Genomic DNA, 21,309 nt, shown 5'->3' with positions numbered 1-21,309 from the left:
TTTTTTCGGCTTTTTTAAAGGTTTTCCGAGCATCCTCTCACGGTGAGAGTGGCAGTTTGGTGTTGCGTAAGCCTAATTTACTAATACAGCTTAACATCTACTATTACTCTTTAGTAGTCTGTGGTTTAGTGCTTGGGCGGTGATATGTTTATTTCGATAAAACATTCTTTCGGTGGTCGTTGCGGGTAAAGCTATCATCGTCCGCTGATCGTCTGCAACTCTAAGGTCTACATGGTTGAGGGCCTACGATCGCGATCAAGAGACTCGGTCGCGATGCACGGATCGCACATTGTCTAGATCCGGATGGAGCTCAATCCGGATCGGGTCTGATCGCGATCAAAAGTGACAGTATGACACCGGTCTCAGCAATTTTCAATAACATTCACCGAGCAGCAACAGCTGACGTACGAGAAACAACTTCGAAATCCGTGGCCTCACGCTGACGCACCGGCTCTAGTGCCAAATTCACAATGCCGTTCCTTCGTAAGGGCCATTTTTCCATCGACCAGCCGCATTCGCTAATGGTATGTCCGACATTACGACTGGCTGGCCTCCGTTTTAGCGTAAGTACGTTTTCGTCAGTTCGGGGGTCCTGGCGTTCTGGCGCAAAGATTAAAAAAAAATTGAACATCAACTCGTTTTCTCTTCTTATAATCGACCTAGTACCGCGAAATTAATGAAAATAGTGTTCCAACAAACTACTTTCTCAGTAAAAACGGATTGTTCCTCTTTAGTGTCCCCTTTAATAAACAGAATATTATTCGACGGAGACAATATTAAAAAAAAAGGGGGGGGGGGGGCGATATATTAAAAGCAAAAGCTTTCGTTTACGTCTTCCCATTCTGGGATTCCTTAACACAGCCCGCTGCCGGCTGGCTCGTGTTTACGCTGCTGTCGGTGGGCAAGCTCGCCCTCTCAACACCTCTTCCCTCCTCTGTCCTTTCCATCGCGTTGCGCGCCGGGCAAACACCGTTATAGTGCCCGCTCCCCGCGATAGACTGCTGCTGCTTCTGCTGCTGCTGCCGCTGCTGCTCAAGAACCTCTGGGTGCTGTGCAACAGCCGAGAGGAGAGACAGGCCTCCGAGTTAACTTGGTAATTTGCATGAGATGGCTGCGTCGCCTTGGCCGCAAGAAAGCTCGTTTGCTTGCCAGGTCATCTGGCGTCATTAGCGATGTGAGTCCTTTCGCACCTCGAATGTTTTCTTTAGTACGTGTACGTATGTGTGTGTGCTTCTTTAGTGGCAGCACAGATTCGCCTTTAAAAAAATTGTAAGAGAACATGGACTGAATTCACAGGGCGTTTCGTTCGTAAGAGCTGTTTGCCACGTGCTTTGTGTGTATGTGCTTGCGCGCGCGCGTGCGCGCGTGCGCGTGTGCGGGCGTACGTGCATGCGTGCATGCGTGCATGCGTGCATGCGCGTGTGCGGGCGTGCGTGCATGCGCGTGCATGCGCGTGTGTTGGCGTGCGTGCGTGTGTGTGTTTGTGCGTGTGCGTGCGTGCGCGCGCGTGTGTGTGTCAAATTGATCAATTTTCGCAAGTAAACGTTGGTATGTTCCTTCATTGTGTAAGAATTGGAGGTTTAATGCTTCGGAGGCCGTCCTAAGATTATAATATTGCAAGCGGAATATAACAGACGTATTGTTGCAGTCCACAATACCCAAGCATGCGTCAGCGATGATGTTGTTATAAGCCAAACTTTTAATCAGTCCTTTCTTCTTTTGCCTATGTCGCCGACACTTTCGTCGTCGGCTTAAAGATCTCATCAGTGGGCCAAAGGTCACCGGAGCAATGCATCTCGTCTGGACGGTGCTGTGCTTACAAGTATGCGCGGTCCTTGGCTTGGTGCTCGGCGCGGACGAGGTTCAGCTTGATCCAAGCATGTGAGTGGCGCTGTTGCCATGGAATTTTATTTGGTGGTTTGAGTGCGTTGTAGAGAGAGAGAGACAGACAGAGAAAAGCGGGTTGAGATGTCCAGAGAAGAGCAGAAATGACGTTGTCCATGACTTGCTACTCTGCGTGGAAGCAAACAGGAAGCGAAGAACGAAAGAAACGGAAATATAGGTTGACGTTGGTGAAGCAGTAATACAATGAGTTGTGCAAGAGCGTTATACAGTCGATACGCACTCTATGTTAATAAAGAGAAACTATCGCACGCATATCTGCATGTCAGGCTCAGGCATGTACAAGAATCATGCACATAAACCGATAAGGAAATGTGTACGGAGTTAGAGCCACGTTCAAAAGGTAATGTGTTGGTACCAGCGAAAAAAAAAAGAAAGAAAGAAGCTGAATTTCGTGACCTACATACAGGGTAAAGCGTTCCCTGCTTTCATTTTTTTTTTGCAAAATTCAGCGTACTTCTCACAGGTTTTTATATCCATGCAAAATTTTGTTCATTTCTTTTTTCATTGATCATATTTTCTAGATGAACTTTTATGCACTTTTTTGTTTCATTCGGTAATTTATCGCGTCGAGCTTATTTATTTCTTTTTTTTTTCGAGGAATATCTGATTCACCAATTTCGTTGACTGCTGAAACATGATGCATGACGGCACATTCTGCTTTTTGACACTACCCGCCGTCGTTGCTTAGTGGTTAGGGTGTTGGACTACTACGCACGAGGTCGCGGCATCGATTCCCGACGACGGCGGCCGCATTTCTATGGGGGCGAAATGCAGAAGAATACCCGTGTACTTAGATTTAGGTGCACGTTAAAGAACCCCACGTGGTCCACTACAGCGTGCCTCATAATCAGATGGTGGTTTTGGCACGTAAAACCCAATAATGTTTTTTGCTTTTTGACACTGTAGTTGCGTCCGATAAGAAGATTTTATTGCGATAGCAATTATATGGACACTTCAAGCGGATTTCTGCCGTCGTCGTCGCCGCCGTGAGGTTCCGTATAAAGTCCAATTTTGAAAAGCAGTCGATTCCAAGGGCACAACTGCATACGTCGATGTGATTATTAAGAGAGTGCATTTGATATTAGAGCACAAATGGAATGTGACTTTATCTGTGATATTACGTGGATGCAGATATCCAACGGATAATAGATGACAAGGTAGATATGACTCAGCATTGCCTATCACCAAACTTGCACAGTTCGTCCACCATTGCACCAAGATATTAAGGACCCGTGCCAGGCCTGCCCGAACCCTCTTACGTACCTAACACAACAGAAGAGTGGAACTCCCTGTCATCACCAGCTTTTAATGTGGAAGTGTTCCTGTCTTTCACAGAATTTTTAGCGCAACGCATTAATGACTTTAGTGTAGTTATGTGACCGGACTTTGTGCTGACTGTAGTGTACTTGTGTGACTGGACTTTGTGTTGCATTGTTTCTGACTTGACTTTCAGTTTTAGTGTGGTTTTAGTGTACTTATGTAACTGGACTTTGTGTTGCTCTGTTTCTGACTTGACTTTCAGTTTTAGTCTGGCTTTAGTGTACTTATGTGACTGGACTTTGTGTTACTGTGGTTCGGAGATAATTTTCAGATTTAGTGCTTTCAAGTGATTTCTTTTTATATCTATGGACTTCATTACTTGCACAACTCTATGTCAAAAGGAGTAGCCGGGGCCAATAAAAGGAGGCGTGTCCTAAGCACCATATAATAATAATAATAATAATAATAATAATAATAATAATAATAATAATAATAATAATAATAATAATAATAATAATAATAATAATAATAATAATAATAATAATAATATTTTTACGCTCAATGCGCTTATATTTTGATGCCTGTGCCTCTTTCCTGCTCAAATATTTGATTAGTAACTGCAACACGACAGGAAGACAGCGGACAGAAACAAATTGAGCACACAGAGCGCTGACCGTCAACTAAGTTTTGTTTGAAGGGAAAAAAAGAAAAACATTTGCACGTTTTAAAACACCACTCTGGGCTCAAGCTACATATGTTACGCAAATATTCCTGCAGTCTCCTCCTGACCGTCTGTTTCTTTTTTTTCTTTTTTTTAAACGTGATAGCGTTCTTTCTGGGGTTTTACGTGCCAAAACCAGTTCTGATTATGAGGCACGCCGTAGTGGAGGACTCCGGATTAATTTTGACCACCTGGGGTTCTTTAACGTGCACTACAACGCAAGCACACGGGCGTTTTCACATTTCGCCTCCATCGAAATGCGGCCGCCGCGGCCGGGATTCGATCCCGTGATCTCGTGCTCAGCAGCGTGATAGCGTTAAGGGCCCTGTGTCGCAGAAAATCCGGCGTCGGCGTTGGCGCCGGCGTCCGTGACCGTGAAAATTATCCCCAACCACGCAGGGTCTCCGAATGTATTTAGGTATAAGTATAGCACACGTCTTCTTATATGAAGCATAGAGAAACAAAGTCTTGTTCTTTCTCTGTGTATAAAGTGCGATATATGCGTGTTATATTGCCACACCATTCTATCCCTAATGTTGCTCAGCCCTTGTCTCACATTCTTGACAAAGCTATATTCCTCGGAATTTTGAGAATTACAGTCCACAAACAAATGTAATAAAATAAAACACCCACAGCGCATGCCTTTTATGTTAAATCTTCTCAGACTGAAATTTTAAAAAAGTGCGAAACAAACACAGAAACTTGAAAATGATGTACTTTCTTTGGCGCGGTTGTGCACTATCTCCGGGATCGGGCCACGCAAGAGGCCGCGTTCTACCAGAAAGCTCGCCTACGTGCATAGCGTTCGCCGCCAGTGTTTGCCAGCAACCATTACGGTTGCATACGCTGCAGTCGTCGGGAACCGTGAGAAGCAGTCGGGGATCTTTGAACGCTATCGCGTTCCACTCTTAAAAGCGAAGCTTAAGCCTCCTCCAATTTTTTTCCTTATTTTTTCCGCGCATGCGCAGTTCAACACCGAGAATGCAAAGTGAAAGTCACTGCGCGCTCTTGTTGCCAACGTCTTTTGTTTCATGATTGCTTCGGAAGAAAGTATTTCAACTGCCAACAATCTGTCTCAATAAATAAGAGTTTATTCTGTATTCAAGATTTCTTCTCCCGCTCTCATTATAAACTTTGCTAACGGCAACCCAACGAATTGCTTTTATAGAATCACTAAGTAGCAACCATATATAAACGTAAATGACACAGAGAGAGAGAGAGAGAGAGAAGTCATAAGGGAAAGAAGGAAGTTTAATTAGGCTGAGCCCGATAGGATACCCTGCACTGGGGAAGCAGGAAAGGGGATTGAAAGAGGAAATGGAAGAGAGCAGTTCACACCCTGCACAGTTGTACAGTCAAGTGTTCATAGCTGAGTTAGTCACAGGTGGTCATACAGGCCGGTGCAGCTCAAAAAACGCAGCAGCGCCTGAATTGCTCAATAAGTTAACGGATTCGGAAAAAAAAAAAAAAAAAAACATTCGAAGTTGAGAATAGACGCGTGATTGTGAAATCCTTGCATACACCGTAGTCTGACTGTTACTCTCCTTCCTTTCTTTGGCATTCGTAAACCTTGTTCTGCGTTCACTCCGCTCCGCAGGCCGAACGTGTGCGCCTACCGAAAATCGGAGACGGTGCGCGTTTCGAAACCGAGCCGGCGAGCTCGCACGCAGATGGTGAAGATACGAATCGCCAACTGCTCCCACGCACAAGCCGAGTGCTTCGAGTACCAACCGAGGTAAGGTACCTAAAAAGACAGACCATGGAGGACAATGCCAAATCAGTTTTAAACTGATAAGGCGTTCTTTAAAAACATTACTTTCTTTATTTTTTTTTTGGTTGCACGAAGCTAATTAATAGAAAAGAAAATGAAGGGCCGTTTTATTTTTTATTTTTTCGCGCCGAGACACCAGCACCGGCACACGTTAACATGACGTCACTAATTTCAGAGTATCTTCTCGTATTTGGGTCATCGTGGCTAAGCAAGAGTTCTTGAAATTTGGTAAGTTCAGCGTTTGGCTCCTTTAGAATACAATGTGGTCCATCTTTACCGGTAAACAATAACTATATAGGCCTGAGCAGACGGCGTCAAAATTCGTGACGTCACGGTGAGCTAGTGTGGGAACTTAAAGGCGGCGTCGCCACCTGTCTCCCATTTTTTTTTTTTTTTGTGCTTCTCCTTTAGCTTATTAAGCCTGCTCTCACGGGTAAGAGTGGCTTTCTTCTTTCTTTCTTTTTTGTTTTGCGGATGGTTACCTTACTAATACAGCTCAAATTATTTTCTCTGTAGTGTCACCTAAAGGAAAATGTTTCTGAATGAGCTTACGCTAAGGTTGAAGGGACACTGAGAATAAATATTAAGTATTAGGTTAGGTGGCACTTCTGCTATACCTACTACGTCATCAGTCTCATCTTGAGCGGAGGCTGGGTATGCAAGAAAAAGATGCGAGAACTACATACGGTTGGTGACGCCACCTTCACATTCCCGCATCGATAGCCCGGGCCTGCTTGAATATCAACAACGTTAGCTTTGGGATTGCTCATCATTCATTAACTGAGAAGAATTAGGTTGCATACGACCTAATTCAATGTTAACGAAAGGCGATAATGTTGTTATGATGATGATGATGATGATGATGATGATGATGATGAAAAAGTAAACAAAATCTCAGCCTCTAAGGTCTTCGGAGCAATTCCTGCACATAAAACGGCCCGATGCGCGAAAATCGTGTGAAATACGTGAGTCCCGCTAACGACATCGGAGAGAAATTAGCGCGGCCTCGATTTTATACGCTAATAACCAATCTTTCCCTGTTTTATTTTTTTCTCCTATGACACATACGATAAGATCCGTGAATTCGGGCCCCAGAGGGGCGTACGAGCAGGAACAAAGCAGTGGGGAGGAGAATATTGATGATACGTCCGCGATGTGCCAGCCGAAAGTCCAGTTCCGGGTTGTCTACCATGGACCCCTTTTCAAAATAAACTCCCAGACGTCCGCGAACGGCCGAGGCTGCGCTCGACGGCAGCCGGTATTGTATACCGGCGCACCCCAAGCAGATCGAGCAAGTGCGCGCCAGGCTGTAAATCACGGCCCTCTTCCGGCGTGCCTCCCTTCAGATCATGCCGGTGGCTGCAACCAGCGCCTCTCGACTGCTCGTGCACGGCACCAACACCAACGCCAAGAGGCTGGTAATTTGATTCCGCGACTGCTGGTTGTCAGCATTTATCGTTCGACGAAAGATGCCTCGCGTGCGGCGATATTTCAGTACCAATACTGAACTCTCCTGGCTTTCCTTAAGCATCATGCGAGCATTTCTAATTCATTAACTCTGTATAATACCTCTGCATTTTTCCGACACTATCCTATGATACTGATACTTGTAGGATAACCAAGTGGTTACTCTCGAAGTCATGCTCAAAATGCTGCTCACTCGGACCACATCGCGGCCTCTTGTACGCGTTCGTAACTCAGTATGCACGTGTGTATCTGGACTCAGTATGGTGCGTGGTGCAACTTGTCCTCGCCTTTTGCATCTCTATGTTAAAGTGTGTTTAATCTATATGCGGACCTCAAACACTCCCTTTAGCTAACTTCGCTCTAGGCGTTTTTCGAACCTGTGACGTTTGTTCTTATTTTACAAGCAGAAGCCGTCTCTATTATAGGGTGACTAAATGTCTTTTCTTTTTTTTTTACTTCCTATCAAACGTAAGAAAGAAGAGAAACGTGAAGAAACAAAGGGTGGCATACCGAGCGGTGGAACTTAAGATGATAGGTTTGAATAAAGATACGGCACTGTATAGGTTAGGGTAGATCCGGCGAGTTTTTTAGACTCTTGAGGAGAATGGGAGGAAAGAGTTGGGCATGTCACATAATTCATGTACCAGATACCTAGTGGAGGAGGAAAACACATTATTTAAGGGCAGCACTAAGACTTATTAAAGAAGTGAGCTTGCTCCGCTAAGGCCCGTTGTTGATCCGCCGAGCCCGAGTGAAGCCAAGCACTCCAGGAAGGAGGGGGAGGGTAAGGGAAATAAGAGAGGGAATCGCAGTGTTACATGAGTGCAGATGTGTTCTGTATCTGCCCTTATCTCCACACAGTTGGGGCAGTGAGCTGTGCTACGCCATCCGAAGTTGTAGAGCATTAGTAGGGTGAGGAGAGTGTTAGTTTGGACTTTGCGTAGGATATGTGCTTGTTCCGTGTTTAGTGAAGGGTGAGGTAAGGGTAAAATAGTGCCGTTTTCCCTGATGTTCTTCCCAGCATGACCAGGTACCCAACACAGGGTGATCGTATAATGTTCGGGTTGCGGTTACAGGATTATATTAGAATGGCATGTAGGTGGGTTTCCAGTAGTCGGCGTTCTATGTTGCAAATGGCTTTGCTGGAGTCCGTATAAATGTTGATGTTATTGGACTGGTGCTTAGTGAGTATAGAGAGGCTTCTTGTATGGAATATATTATCGCGTGAGTTTCTACAGTGGCTATGCTTGGAGGGTTGGAAAATGGCCCAGCTATTTGGGTGATCGGTGCTGTCTGTCCGGCTGCATATATTGCATACGCGCATGACCCCATGTTAGAGTGTGTGGCGTCCGTGTATATTGTGATACATTTCCTGTCTCTGTGGTGATGTTTTGCTTGCGCTTGACGTCGACAGTCATGTAGGTGTGGCGTCATATTTTTTGGTATGTCTAGAAATGTAGTGTTGCGTGGTAGCTGAGGGCTTTGACTAACTGGTGTCAGCTGGATGGGCGCGATCCCTGCTGGTTTCAGGATGTCGCATACTTGCTCCGTACAAGGCAAGCGCGCCACTTGTCTGTCTCGGTGTTGTGTAAGTTCGGCGAGAGTGTGAAAGAGATCCGTGTGTTGAAGGCGCTGATTTGAGGTGTATATCGGTAGACCCCGGGCGGCCTTGTGAAGGGTGTTGAGTGGAGATTCGTGTTTTCGTGTTTGTGTTTGTGTTATGGTTAGGAACGGAGTGGTGTACACGAGCGCAGTCACGAGCTGTGTTGCTTGTTCTTCTCTAAGTCCGTGCATGTGGCGCCTATTAGAGTGACAGAATAGGCTTAAGTGAAGGGATACATTGTGATGGAGTGATTAGGCATAGGTATAATTAGGTTCAGCTGATGTGGGATAAGGGTAATTGTAAGACTTTGAGGGATGTCTCCATCCTTTGTAGTGTGCTTAAATCAGGCTGATGATAGCGTTGGTGGTGATGAAGTAGTCAATCACTTTCGCGGGCCTTTACAGGACAGTTCACTATGTGGCGTACGAAGACAGGCTGGAGCGTCGGTACACCACTGCTTACCGATGTTGCGAGGGCTGGACGAGGCGCATAGGCGAAAGAGGATGCCTGCATCGTAAGTGCTCACAGTCTAAGCATGGTCGATAAGTTTCGTCGCATGGATATGACTCATATGAGAGTGTAAGCCCTCACCGCCTATATAGCAGACGACATGACGCAGGAGGTGTTCGCGCCGTCTAGCGAAGGAAGGAGTTGACAGTGCTGCATGCGTGCGACGTCTGTGTCTGCGAAGAGAACATCGACCACGCATTGTACTACCTGTCCGCGATTTGACTCACGAAAGTGTACCGGAACGATCGTACACTGCCCATGCCACGCGAAATATTTGAACATCGTCCCCATTTCTCGTCAGCTGTTAAGGCAATGAAGAAAGCAGGAAACATTTGTTCTTAAATCATATCCCTTCGCGAAATATGAGCATGCACGCTGTCCGAGCGCGTGCGCATATTGTTGTCTTGGTTTTGCATATTTCTGTTTCCTATATTTCTATTCACAGTGTTCTCTCTCAGCATAGGGTAGCTAGTGGTACTTTTTTCTGGTCTACGTCACCCATGCCTTTCCTCTAGCAAGGGCTAAAACTAAATTTAATGAAATTATGGCGCTTTACTTGGCAAAACCACTAATTACGAGGCACGCTGTAGTGATCGACTCCGATTAGTTTTAACCGCTCGAAGTTCTTTAACGTCCACCTAAATCTAAGTACACGAGCGTCTTTGCATATCGCCCCCTTCGAAATGCTGCCGCCACGGCCGGGATCGAACCCGCGTCCTCGAGCTCAGTAGCGCAAACCATATCTATAGCTCGCAAAGCACGGAAGTGAAAAGAAAGCATACGGTATGGCGAAGGAGGCTCGGCAGTTTTCAGAATGCAGAATGAACGTTGCACGAGATGTAGAGGAAGACCTCTATAGGCAGGTCTAGTACATGCATGCTGGCCGGACACCTATCACACAGCATTGTGTCCCACGTTTTGCACTCTTTTGACGCTATAACGTAACGCTATTCCACATTGAGTTTATTCGAATCTCCTGACGTCAAATTTATGTAACCACCGACGCAAGCGCAGCTGTGACTTGCAACGTTGTTTGAACACATATACCATGCCGGGCCTCTTTACGTGTACCTTATTCGTCCGTGTTTTTTTTTTTTTTTTTCGTGCTATACTTGTTTGAACAGTCCAATCAAACGCTCTCCGCGTTTGTGGAGGTGATTTTATTTGGTTTCAAAGCGAATAGCATTGCTTACCGTGACAGGTTTTCGTTATCCGAATGGCTGGCGAGAGGAGAGGAGCGCACAGAAGTGTAGTGGGTTCGCTGCGGATGGTATCGCGCAAAGAAAGTACATAACCGGGTGAGAAGAGCGGGGCCGGCGTCTCCGATTGGCCCGCTTCTCCTTGCTTAGCTTGCGGTGACTCGTCATGATCGCGGCGCCGTGCAATGGTGCGTTAAAAATGCCGCCAAGAAAGATCCTCAGAGAAGAGTTGACAGAGCTATGTCGTGCACGTGCCGAAAGAGCTTGAAAACGGCATACTGCCACCCAAATGTTTGTTGTACGGAAAGAAATCCATTCTCCCGGGCGATCGGCGGGCAGCCGTCTTCGATATCGTTCGGAACGGGGCACTCTCGGGCTATTAAAAAAAAAAAAAAACGAAAAAGAAAAAGTTTTGTTCGACATATTGACGCATCTTTAGCGCGTACACGTCACTCTGACGTGGTGCGTTTTCGCGGTCTTGTGACGTTGCGTGAGAGACAGGCGAAGTGGGCGTGGTCCATACAATTTTCACCAATAGCGGTGGGCTAATGGCAACAAAGGCGTATAATCAGAAATAACTTTTTCTTTTTGTTCAGCTTCGTGCATACTCAGTCTCTACACGTCGTTCTGAGATGGATAATTTTCATGGTTTTCATGACGTGACGGGACAGACAGAGGAAGTGGATGCGGGCGGAAAATGTTTGACCAGTTTCAGGGGACCAATGATGGAAATGGAATAGAAACAGATTGGGACAGCTTTACATTATAGCGCTCTTTGTATGTGCCTTGTATACTGGTGCTTGCCTTGTATATTGGTGCTGGCAATTCTCCTGCGGCAGCTGGCGCTGTAACACTTTTTGATCATGGTGAAGGAAGTTTCGCGATCTGTAGACGATGCCGTTAAGAACATGCGAGCCAAATAATACTCCGCTGCATGCAGCAATGAACCCACAGTAATGCATAAAAGATATCTCACATCTCCTGCTGCTATCGAGGATCCCTCTCTTCTACCGCGGCAAATGACGTCGCAGCCACCGCGACAGCCTATAGACGCCAGCCATTATAGGCTATCGCTCATGACCGTTCAGACTGCGCGCGCATGCACCCCTCTCCAACCTTCTATAGCAAACCTGCCGTGCGCCGCCCGTTAATTGTCAACGCTCCTTTGTTGATCTCCGGCACCCTTGTCTATAACGCCTATCTCGAAGGGTTTACCGTGAGTGCATCCCGTAAGAAAGAAGCACAGAGAAAGGAGCAATAGGCTGGGCATTGCTGTACACGCCGCCTCAGCTGAGAGGAGACGTTGTGTTAAGGAGGAATGAGGAAAGTAAACATTGCGCTCTGTGTATTTCCTTTATTATTAGGTAACGTTGAAGAAATTATGCGCGAATAAATTTATCGAAACTTTGAAATGTTTCACACTCATTCCGGCATGTGTTCAGTTTTAGAGAAAACGGTGTTCTAGGACCCTTTAGCTCTGCGCGCCTTGTACGCGAATCACGTATGGCGTGACGCACGTCTTCCCCTTTGTAGGATATTCCACGTGCGCCTTCGATTTTCCCTCTTTCCAACCTGTATATTCCCTACCCCAGTGCAGGGTAGCAACCCGTAAACTCGCCTCTGGTTAATCTTCCAGCCTTTCCTCTCTCTCTTTCTCTCTTCACGTGCGCCTCGGGCTCCCATGGCGTTTGAGACATGACAGTGACAAGCACAGAGAGATAAATCCCTACAAGATTATTCACGCTGAATGGTGTAATTTCTACACCCTTTACATCCTACCGCCTGTAATATGTTTGTGTAACAGTGCTCATTATTGCCCGGTCCGTGTCGCAGAACAGCCGCCTTTACATTCCGTATTCTCTTGTGCCCTTCACACTCTACGTAAGAAGTTCCTGCGCTTGATTCGCGTAGAGAAGCAGCAACTCGGTGCGCCGCCAAAGCTCGCCGATCCGCCGAAGAGTCCGGACGGACACACGCACACGCACGCCCCGTCCGGGAATTCTCGAAGCAAATGCCTGCCTGGGCGGTGGATCCTATTTTTGCTAAAGCGCGCGCGGTGTTTTGGCGCCGCCCCAGGCAGCAGCCGCCGAATTACGGCAACGGCCTCGGCTGGGCAGTCTTTCTCTCTCTTTCTCTCTCTTTCTCTTCACTTTCTTTTTTTTTTTTCAAGCTTCTGAATCTATCCGTTTCTCGTGCGCATACAGCAGAAGCTTCTTGCAGCCCTTTCTTTCTCTCCCCCAAGTCTCACTGAAGCAACGGTTGCGCAGACACTCTCCTCCTCTCTCAGGGTTGCCCACGCTAACACGGAGGCAGCCATGTGCGTCTCTCAGCCGGCGGGAGAGGACGTCTTCTTCTGACGTCAGGGAAGTTACTACGCGCCGTGATGATGAATTGAAGGGGGGGACGCGATGAAGAATAAGTGTTAGAAAGCCTAATCTCGAAGCTCGCTTTGTGATGGGGGCCCGTGTTCGTTTCGGGGGCTTCGGATCCTTCATCTTCCTGGTGTGCTGCTTCGTCCATCTAGGATCGCTGGCTTACGCGGACGCCGCGCAATGCCTCAACGGCGGCCGTAGTCGCCGGCACAGCCGGCAGTTCGGCGAGCCGCACTGCATCTGTCCGCCCGGCTACCAGGGTCCTCGGTGCGAGTCCGGTGAGTGTCACACCTGCTGTTAGCTCTCTTATCTTGCTGTAAAATAAACATAATAAAAGGAGGAGAGATGTGGGGTGGATGTGTTTAAAGCTCATCTGTTCTTTGGTATACGGAAGAATCGAAATGTCAATAGTGACCAAACACAATATCAGCACCTATGTTTTAGAAACACTCAAACCGCGGGTACAATAACTCAGTTTGAGGAAAAGATACTACGCAGATATTGGTAAAGCTTAATTTCCACAGTGCAGGAAGATGCTATCAACATAACAACAAACACTTCAGTGGTGATCGAATAGGTAAAAAAAAAATAAATAAAGTTGTCGAGGTAAACAGGGGGGGGGGAGATTGGGGATCCACTCAAGTTTTACGATCGAAAGTACTCCCAAGTAATTTAGAGGGTTTCTGCAATGGATTCCTAGTAAACAGCAACTTAAATCACAATGTAAACTATGCCAGATGCCCAAATGGTGTGTTACACGTATGAAAACAACTCGGTTTCTTCGAGTTATTTTCAAGGGCAAGGTTGTCATTACTCATTGCGGGGAAACAGCGCGAAAAAAGAACAAGAGAAGAAAGACGGACAGGACCGGGCAGCGCCTGTCCTGTCTGTTTTCCTTGTCTCGTTTTTTCGCGCTGATTCCCCGTAATGATGCCATACCAACAAGGTCAAGTTCAGACCCTTTTAAAGCTGTCATTCCTCGCATAACGGACTGCAGCGCTGTCGTACAGTCATACGCCAAAGTTGTTTGTGTGCTTCCATGACTGCGTACCCTGGGCTATGCGGCCTGAACAAGGTAGCGGATCAACTAATTATATTTTTCGTTTGTGACTCGCCGCATTCATTACGCCCTGGTTTACGTCTAGCCCCAATAGAAGACGTGTTAAACTCAGTATCGACGACTTGTTAAGAATTAGCTTAAGTAGAGGTGGTTGGGCAGCCACAGGTAAAAAGATCGTCCCCGAAAAGCTCTCTATATTGCAAACGGATAACTTCAAATTTGACCTCACTAGTTTGTCGCTGTTTGAGAACAAACATCCTGCACTCGAACCATACTGCGTGCGAGAATACAGTTTTCGTTTCACGTATCGTGACGTCGCCGTGCTCGACTCGCAGACGTAGACGAGTGCCTGGCCGAGAACCGCTGCACCCACGACTGCGTCAACACGTTCGGCTCGTACCGCTGCTCCTGCCATCCGGGCTACCAACTCGCCGGTGACGGGGCTTCCTGTTTCCGTAAGGATGACGCAAACACACCTCTATACACTACAGCCCCCCAAATGCCCTTGTTACTTTCTTCTTACTCACGACAGCGCAAGCTGCAGTGCCAGCTGGCAGCAGGCGCTCGTTGCATTATCGGGTTGAAAGCTCGCGCTGTCACCACAGCATGTCGAGCGTAGACTGTGCTACCTGCTGGCCTTTACCTATGGAAATAGACTCTTGCTACCTGCCAAGCTCGAGTGGCTGCAATGAAATAGAGTGTCTGTGTCTGTACTGACGTATTATCTGTATGTTTGTTACCACCACTGTTTACAATATGGGATCAGAACATTGCACTCTCTGGGTTGCAAGCAAGCGCATAAAGAACATATTTTTATTGGTCTATTTCCTATGGTTCATGCGATCAAGTTCCGCGCGCTCGGAATACGCCGCTACGCATGGTGACGGGACCCGCCGCTATAGCTTAGCGGCTGGCAATGGTGTAATTGTGCTGCTTAGCATGAGGTCGGGGGTTCGATTCCACCGGCGGCGGCCGCATGATTCCTGGGCGGGTGGGGAGCAAGAACTCTTGAGGTATATGTGTGTTATCATTTAGACCAAGTGGTCTAAATTCATTCGATCAATTACAGAGGAAACTTCGGCCTTCATTTTCTTTCCTCTAGTAATCAACACATGTTGGGCGAATTAGATAAACATGTCGGTTTAGAAGAATAATTTATCATGTCTAACAACCGATTTAGTGTTGCTTTTTAGTGTCCCTCTAAAGTTGCGTGAAAGCACGAGCGACCTTGAGAGCGATAATGTTCCTAGCTTCTCTGATGTGTGCAGGCATATTTCTTATTTCGCCGAGCAGGTTGTACACAGGGGTGCACAAAATGGCAACTGGGATGGAACATATTATTATTATTATTATTATTATTATTATTATTGTTATTATTATTATTATTATTATTATTATTATTATTATTATTATTATTATTATTATTATTATTATTATTATTATTATTATTATTATTATTATTTGGTTTGTGTACATATAACACAAGGACACGAAGGAAATAGGGAGGGAGCAAGCTGACAACTGCCACAGAGAGGGGCACAACGCCTGCCTACTTTTTCAGGAGGAGGGAATAGAGGAAATGAAAACATGAGGAAAGACAAGAGGAAATGAAGGAACATAGGTCAGCCGATCCAGATCAATGCGTTTTGACTTATACGACTGGTGGTGATGGTGGTGGTGGTGGTGATTGATTTGGACTTTTAAGTCTAGTTTGGATCCAAGTAGTTGAAATTGCTGAACGGAGTGAGTGTCGCATTTTCATTTATTACTAGTTTTCTCATTACGCAAAAATATGTTTCTTTTGTTCGTTGTAAACAAATTACGAGCACTTTCGTTCTAGTTCAGTTGCAATCGAACGTTGCCTTTAAATATCAAAATGAGCTACGCTGGCGCACACAAATGTTAATATTTTGAGTTTTGCTTGTTGCTCTGGAGGCAGTAAACGAGATGCTCCCGCATATGAGAACACCTATTGCAAAACTTCAAGAAGTTTATATAAAATACGGTTCTCTTGTTACAGGCATCGATGTGCAGGAAATACACGAGTGTGGCATTGACAACGCCGGCTGTGAGCACAACTGCCGCGTCACTCGGTCCGGGCCCGAGTGTTCCTGCCGCGACGGCTACAGACTTCTTTCTGACAAGAAGTCTTGCGAAGGTAGCTCTTGACGCTTTTTTTATCTTCTGATATCGTTATATCTCTATCTTCTCTTATTTAGTCTATAACTTATCGCTTGCGCACACTTGCGCATACGCTTACACCGCGTGTTTTTCTTAGTTCAAACATTCTTTTTTTTTTTTTCAATCGCATCAAGTGCACATATAACGTCACTTGGTCTGCTCAGGTGGATCTGAAGAGGCGGACATCACCTGCACGATGAATCTCAATGTATACAGATTACAGGTAGCTTATTAAAGAGATCCAATAATTAACGTTTTACTTATTATGACACATGTCGGAAATTGCGATATCTCTTACACGATATCTCTTATTCAATCACCCCTTGTTTTTTTCTAACAATATTTTATTTGAACGCTCTCTCGTAGACATCGACGAATGTCTAGAACAGCCGGACCGTTGTGAGCATCGCTGCCAAAACTTGGACGGCTCCTTCCGATGCACGTGTCCATCTGGCCTGCAGCTAGCCGAAGACGGCAGAACGTGCAAACTCACTCGTAAGTCTTCGGGAACATCTAACGTGACTCCTCACGTTTAGGTGAAAGCCGCATGATTACTAAACGATTATTCGATTGCATTTTTAATATTAATTTATTTATTCGTCCCGCGTTCTCGTTTCAGAATGTTCGGAAGGACTATTCGGCGAGAAATGCGACCATCCATGTCGAGCCTGCAAACACGGCACGTGTGATTCCGCCGCCAAAATATGTCGCTGCCAGCCAGGATACGTCGGAGAATTTTGCGACGCGAAGTGTCCCCAGGTAGAGTGCCATGAGGCTTGGTATATGGCGCCGTTGTAGTAAGAGCCGTTGACGCTATAAACGCACTACTGATCATTCTACATTGTTATGTGCATTGTCATGCACGCTAGCTCCGAACTATACATTTGATGCCTTTTATGAAGAACCGCAGCAAGCGCGCGAGTTGCTTTTCCTGCAGCGGGCGTCGGCGCCGGCGTTGTCCCTCGCAACTTCGCGAACGAACACAGAGAAGGATGAAAGCGAACGCGTAGTGCAGTGGCAGATAAAGGACGGCGATAGCGAAGACAGCGTGAGGAGGAAAGCGCAGGAGAAGGGTTGCGAAAAGATAGCGCCAACCTTTCCTTTCCAAATGAACCACTTAGTAGTAGTAAAAATACCTACAAAAAGTCAATAACCGTATAATTGAACATGCGTATACTTGCATACAAAAAACACAATTACTTGGGGAAAATAGGCGTACTTCGTTCGTAACTTTTTGTTCTTTGCAAAAAACTGCATAACGTATCGCGTAATAAACATGGATCAGTCTTTATGCTCTAGTAATTGCGAATAAAATGAGAACTTGCTTTAGCATGTTTTTTTTTATTCTTTTTTTTAGAGCCTCGTATACTTTTTTTTTTTCAAGAGAGAGCGCGTGAAATGTATTCTAGGCATGTGGTTCGTCACTCCGCATTTGCATTCGCTCAGATTTGGCTGGCGAAAGCAGGCCATTGACAAAGTTACTAGATCGAGATTATGGGCGTGTAATGTTGACGTCTACCGTGCTGGTGCACAAATATCCCAACCAAAATGGTGTCACGCATTTTGCAGCAACATTTAACTCCGTTTACGTATAGCGAGGTGTCTATTATAAGAGAAAATCTGAGAGGCCAGCCTAGAACTATTGTGTTCTAACCCGCTACTCAGCGTTGGGATAAAGGGAGAGGGACGAAAGGAGAGGGCGAAAGTGAAGAATAAGATGATGATGGCGATGATTAAGAGAAAAAGGTACAACCGGAAACGCTTATTACAGTTACATTTACAGTTCTTTGTTGTTCAGAAAACCCACAATGTTCTTCATGGCCTGGCACGCGGATTAGCTCAGTTTAAGTTTATATGATCGCATGACTTCACTTGCTTGGTCGTGCATCGCAGTCTGGGCCGTCCGGTATTGCAGGGTACGTTCGGTGCTGACTGCAAAGAGAAGTGCCTCTGCAACGTCTCCGCCGTGTGCAATCACAAGACAGGTCGCTGCACCTGCAGACCGGACGCGAACGGGAAGCATCGTTGTAACGACGTGTGCCCTTTCGGTAAGCATGACCTGATATCTTAATTCCTCGCTTTCTCTCTTTCGCTCGTGTTTGTCTTTTTCACGTCGGCGAAGTGTCCGTATACATGCTACCGAACGACCTTGAGCCTCACTTCCCCGTGTCGGCGTAAGCGGTCAGAGAAATCTCGTAGCAGTAATGCTGCGCAATATGGCTTACAAGCTCAGTGTCACGAGTAAAACTTGATTTTTAGGACTAGAGACAGTTGAGCTAGTTGGTACGGATTCATCGCGAAAGAAGGTAAGGCGTACTTAAGCGATCGCAAACCAATGGGACCGAATTTCCAGAACGCTGGGTGCACTCTTATCAACGCGATCGCGTTAAGGGCCCCGTGTCGCAGAAAATCCGGCGTTTGTGCCGGCGTCCGTGGAGTAAAAAAGTCATCCCGAACCAACCCCACCGCGCAGGCCCTTCGCGTGGCGCAAGGTGTTCGTGAAGGAGAAAATCATCCCGAACCACCCCGACCGCGCAGGCCCTCCGCGTGGTGCAGGGTGTTAGTGAACAAAAATTGAATTTCTCAGAGTGAAATCCGTCAGAAAAATGGTAAAGTACGACTTAACCACAACTTTATGGCGTCGGATTGTAACTTGAATGTACGAGAAAACATAATTCTGTTACGAGGAAACTCAAACACAAACCCCTTTTCCAGCATTTCTACCATACCAACAGCGGTGCGCTCGGGTCGTTTACTTGTGAAAATCATATCCAGGTGGCGCTCGCATCCTCGGCAGGTCAAATGGGGACTTCGCCTGCCTAATGCGTTTTTGGCATGCGCGCGCGTCGCGGCAATAGCACACAATTAATAAAATAATAATAAAAAAAAAACGTCCTAGGGCCTTCACATTTTGATATAAGACGACTTATATTGCCTCTGGAAAAATGTCTTCCCAGCAATGCATTTCTGTTTAAAAGTGAAGCTGACTTTAAGGAGATCTGTGTAAGCTTGGTCTTTGTAAGCTGGCTCTCCCACGTTCTGTGTTGCAGTGAAGCCTACTCATAAAGAAGAATGTGATGCGAATGCAGCCCGATAACGCTATCGCGTTCCACTCTTAAAGGCGAAGCTTAGGCGTCCTCCAATTTTTCAGCGCATATAAAAGCAAACAAACAAAAACGATGTGCGGTGATATACATATCCTATAACCTTAAGACCTTCACTTACAACTTGACGCTGCACTAAATCACAACTTGTCACACCTTGGCCTAAAACTCATTGTGGCATCGGAGGTACACAGGTCTCTCCCTATGACGTAACGCTCAACGGTAACATCACGCGCTTCCTCTACATCAGGACGCGCGTGCACATAAATGTCATGCCATTTGTCTTTACTGTTTTCTCCTTACCCCTCTCTCTCTTCTTTGTATTCCCCTTATCCCTTCCCCCAGCGTAGGGTAGCCAACAGGACTCGACTGGTTAACATCCCTGCCTTCTTTTTAAGTGTGGAGCACTTTAGGAGCCCGGGCTGTCGGCGTCTAATGTGTCATGTCGTCACGCTCAGAAAAGCGCAAAAAAGGGCCAAAACATGCCAATACCAGCGCGAAACCGGGTAAACTTTAACTAGATTTAGAGTAATATACAATACAGGAATACTCATGACTTAATCGAATTATTTAACAGAAATTCGTTAAAATCGCTTCTAACACGCTCGGCTGATACCGGCGCAGCGCAAGAGAGGGTGACACCAGCCCTCAAGTGGAGGTGGTGCGTGCAATCTGGAAAGGAGTAACGGTGCCAGCGCTAACTATCGCAAATGTCATTCTATGCTTAAAATCGGATATCTTGTCGGGGTTGGAAGTTAACTAAAGATCAGTAGGCCGGGTGGTTTTGGGAGCCCACGGTAAAACCACAAGTGAGGCAGTGCAGGATGACATGGGTTAGGCCTCTTTTGAAGTCCGAGAAGCAAAGAGCAAAAATAGTTTTGAAGAAAGACTCAGAACATGGATGGAAATAAATGGGTGGCCAGAGTGCACAAATATCTGTATCTGAAAAACATGGACACAGAATGGAGCAAGAGGTCAAGAAAGTTGGCAGCCAAGTACAGGGTAATTCAAACTGTAAATAGACAACCAGACGTCACCAGGAAGAAAGTGAGAGAAAAAGAGACCGTGAATTGGATGCAAAGAATGGAAACAAAAAGCACAATGGATATTTACAAGAATGAGAAGAAAGAAAATAGAAGGGAAAATCTATACAATAACACAAAGGGCAGCGCCTTGCTATTTGAGGCTCGAGCCGGTTGCCTAAGGACCAAAACATACTGCAGCACATATTGGGAACTAGATGATGCATGGGTATGCTCCAGCAAAAATCCGGAGACCACTCAACACATCCTAATGGAATGTGAAGGAATTCACCCAGTGAGAACAATAGGTAACGTACATCTTCCAGAAGTGCTTGTGTTTAAAGTGGACGGAAGCACCAACCGGTCAGCAGTCGAGATAAGCAAGAGACGTTTAGAGTACTGGTGCAAAAAAAAAAAAAGAAAAAAAAAGCTGGGAAGAGATTGATACGACCTCATTTGATCACTTAGTCATAGGTAGAGGTACAAGGTAGATATTGAGGGAAAAAAAGATTAATGAAATGTATACAAAAATGCTAGAAAAAGAAACATGTAGAGCATACTTGATTAAATCACGCAGGCTAGGTGACCATTTGTCACCGCCCCGTTTCAAAGAGGAGGACATTAAATCATCATCATCATGATCATCATGGAAGTATTCCGCTAGCCGGGCCGCCGCTCCAGCGTCCAATCAGCGCGCGACATCTGGCATGAGAGGAGGAGGGCGCCTAGAAAAGCCGTTCCCGCGCTCTGGGATGCTCTTTCCCGCCATGGACGCCAAGCGGCAAGCACGTTTGGAGTGACAGCGGGCGCTTGCCCGTGAAAGACAGCGCCTACGCAGAGCTGATCAAGCGGTGCGCGCCCACGACGCTGAGAGAGAGAGAGAGAGAGAGAGAGAGAAAATCACAGCATATCCACGGGGTGAATGATGATGAGTGGGCGAAGCTCCGGAGAGAATCATAGGATCTCCCGCTTAAGGGGACGCTAGGACAAACGCGATAGAAACGTGCAGTACTCTCTAGTAAGGGGGAGTGGCCACAGCGTCTTACGCAGCCATTTACACATGCCGGAACGTGCACCGCGTTTGCCGACGCCATCACATGACTGCTGAGAGAGTATACCCCCCGTATTCATAAA

The 21,309-nt window shown here is 46.3% G+C and overlaps 1 protein-coding gene across 2 annotated transcripts in view; it reads left to right on the top strand.

The window, feature by feature from the left end:
* The first annotated feature begins 1,016 nt into the window (after positions 1-1,016).
* LOC119446233 (multiple epidermal growth factor-like domains protein 6) overlaps positions 1,017-21,309 on the top strand; it is a 54,803-nt gene continuing 34,510 nt past the window's right edge. Inside the window, exons 1-10 of one of the 2 annotated variants that reach the window (XM_049664017.1) lie at positions 1,017-1,174; positions 1,758-1,881; positions 5,484-5,621; positions 9,132-9,241; positions 12,961-13,086; positions 14,204-14,323; positions 15,889-16,026; positions 16,416-16,544; positions 16,669-16,808; positions 17,965-18,097. In XM_049664017.1, coding sequence (XP_049519974.1) covers positions 1,790-1,881; positions 5,484-5,621; positions 9,132-9,241; positions 12,961-13,086; positions 14,204-14,323; positions 15,889-16,026; positions 16,416-16,544; positions 16,669-16,808; positions 17,965-18,097 — 1,126 coding nt within the window. In that variant the 5' untranslated portion in view covers positions 1,017-1,174; positions 1,758-1,789. Of the gene's footprint in view, positions 1,175-1,728; positions 1,882-5,483; positions 5,622-9,131; positions 9,242-12,960; positions 13,087-14,203; positions 14,324-15,888; positions 16,027-16,415; positions 16,545-16,668; positions 16,809-17,964; positions 18,098-21,309 lie in introns of those variants that run through there. The other variant, XM_037710607.2, reaches the window with a different exon arrangement.

This window comes from Dermacentor silvarum, chromosome 3, assembly GCF_013339745.2.
Source record: "Dermacentor silvarum isolate Dsil-2018 chromosome 3, BIME_Dsil_1.4, whole genome shotgun sequence".
Taxonomy (NCBI): domain Eukaryota; kingdom Metazoa; phylum Arthropoda; class Arachnida; order Ixodida; family Ixodidae; genus Dermacentor; species Dermacentor silvarum.
This window is presented reverse-complemented; position numbering and strand designations above follow the sequence as displayed.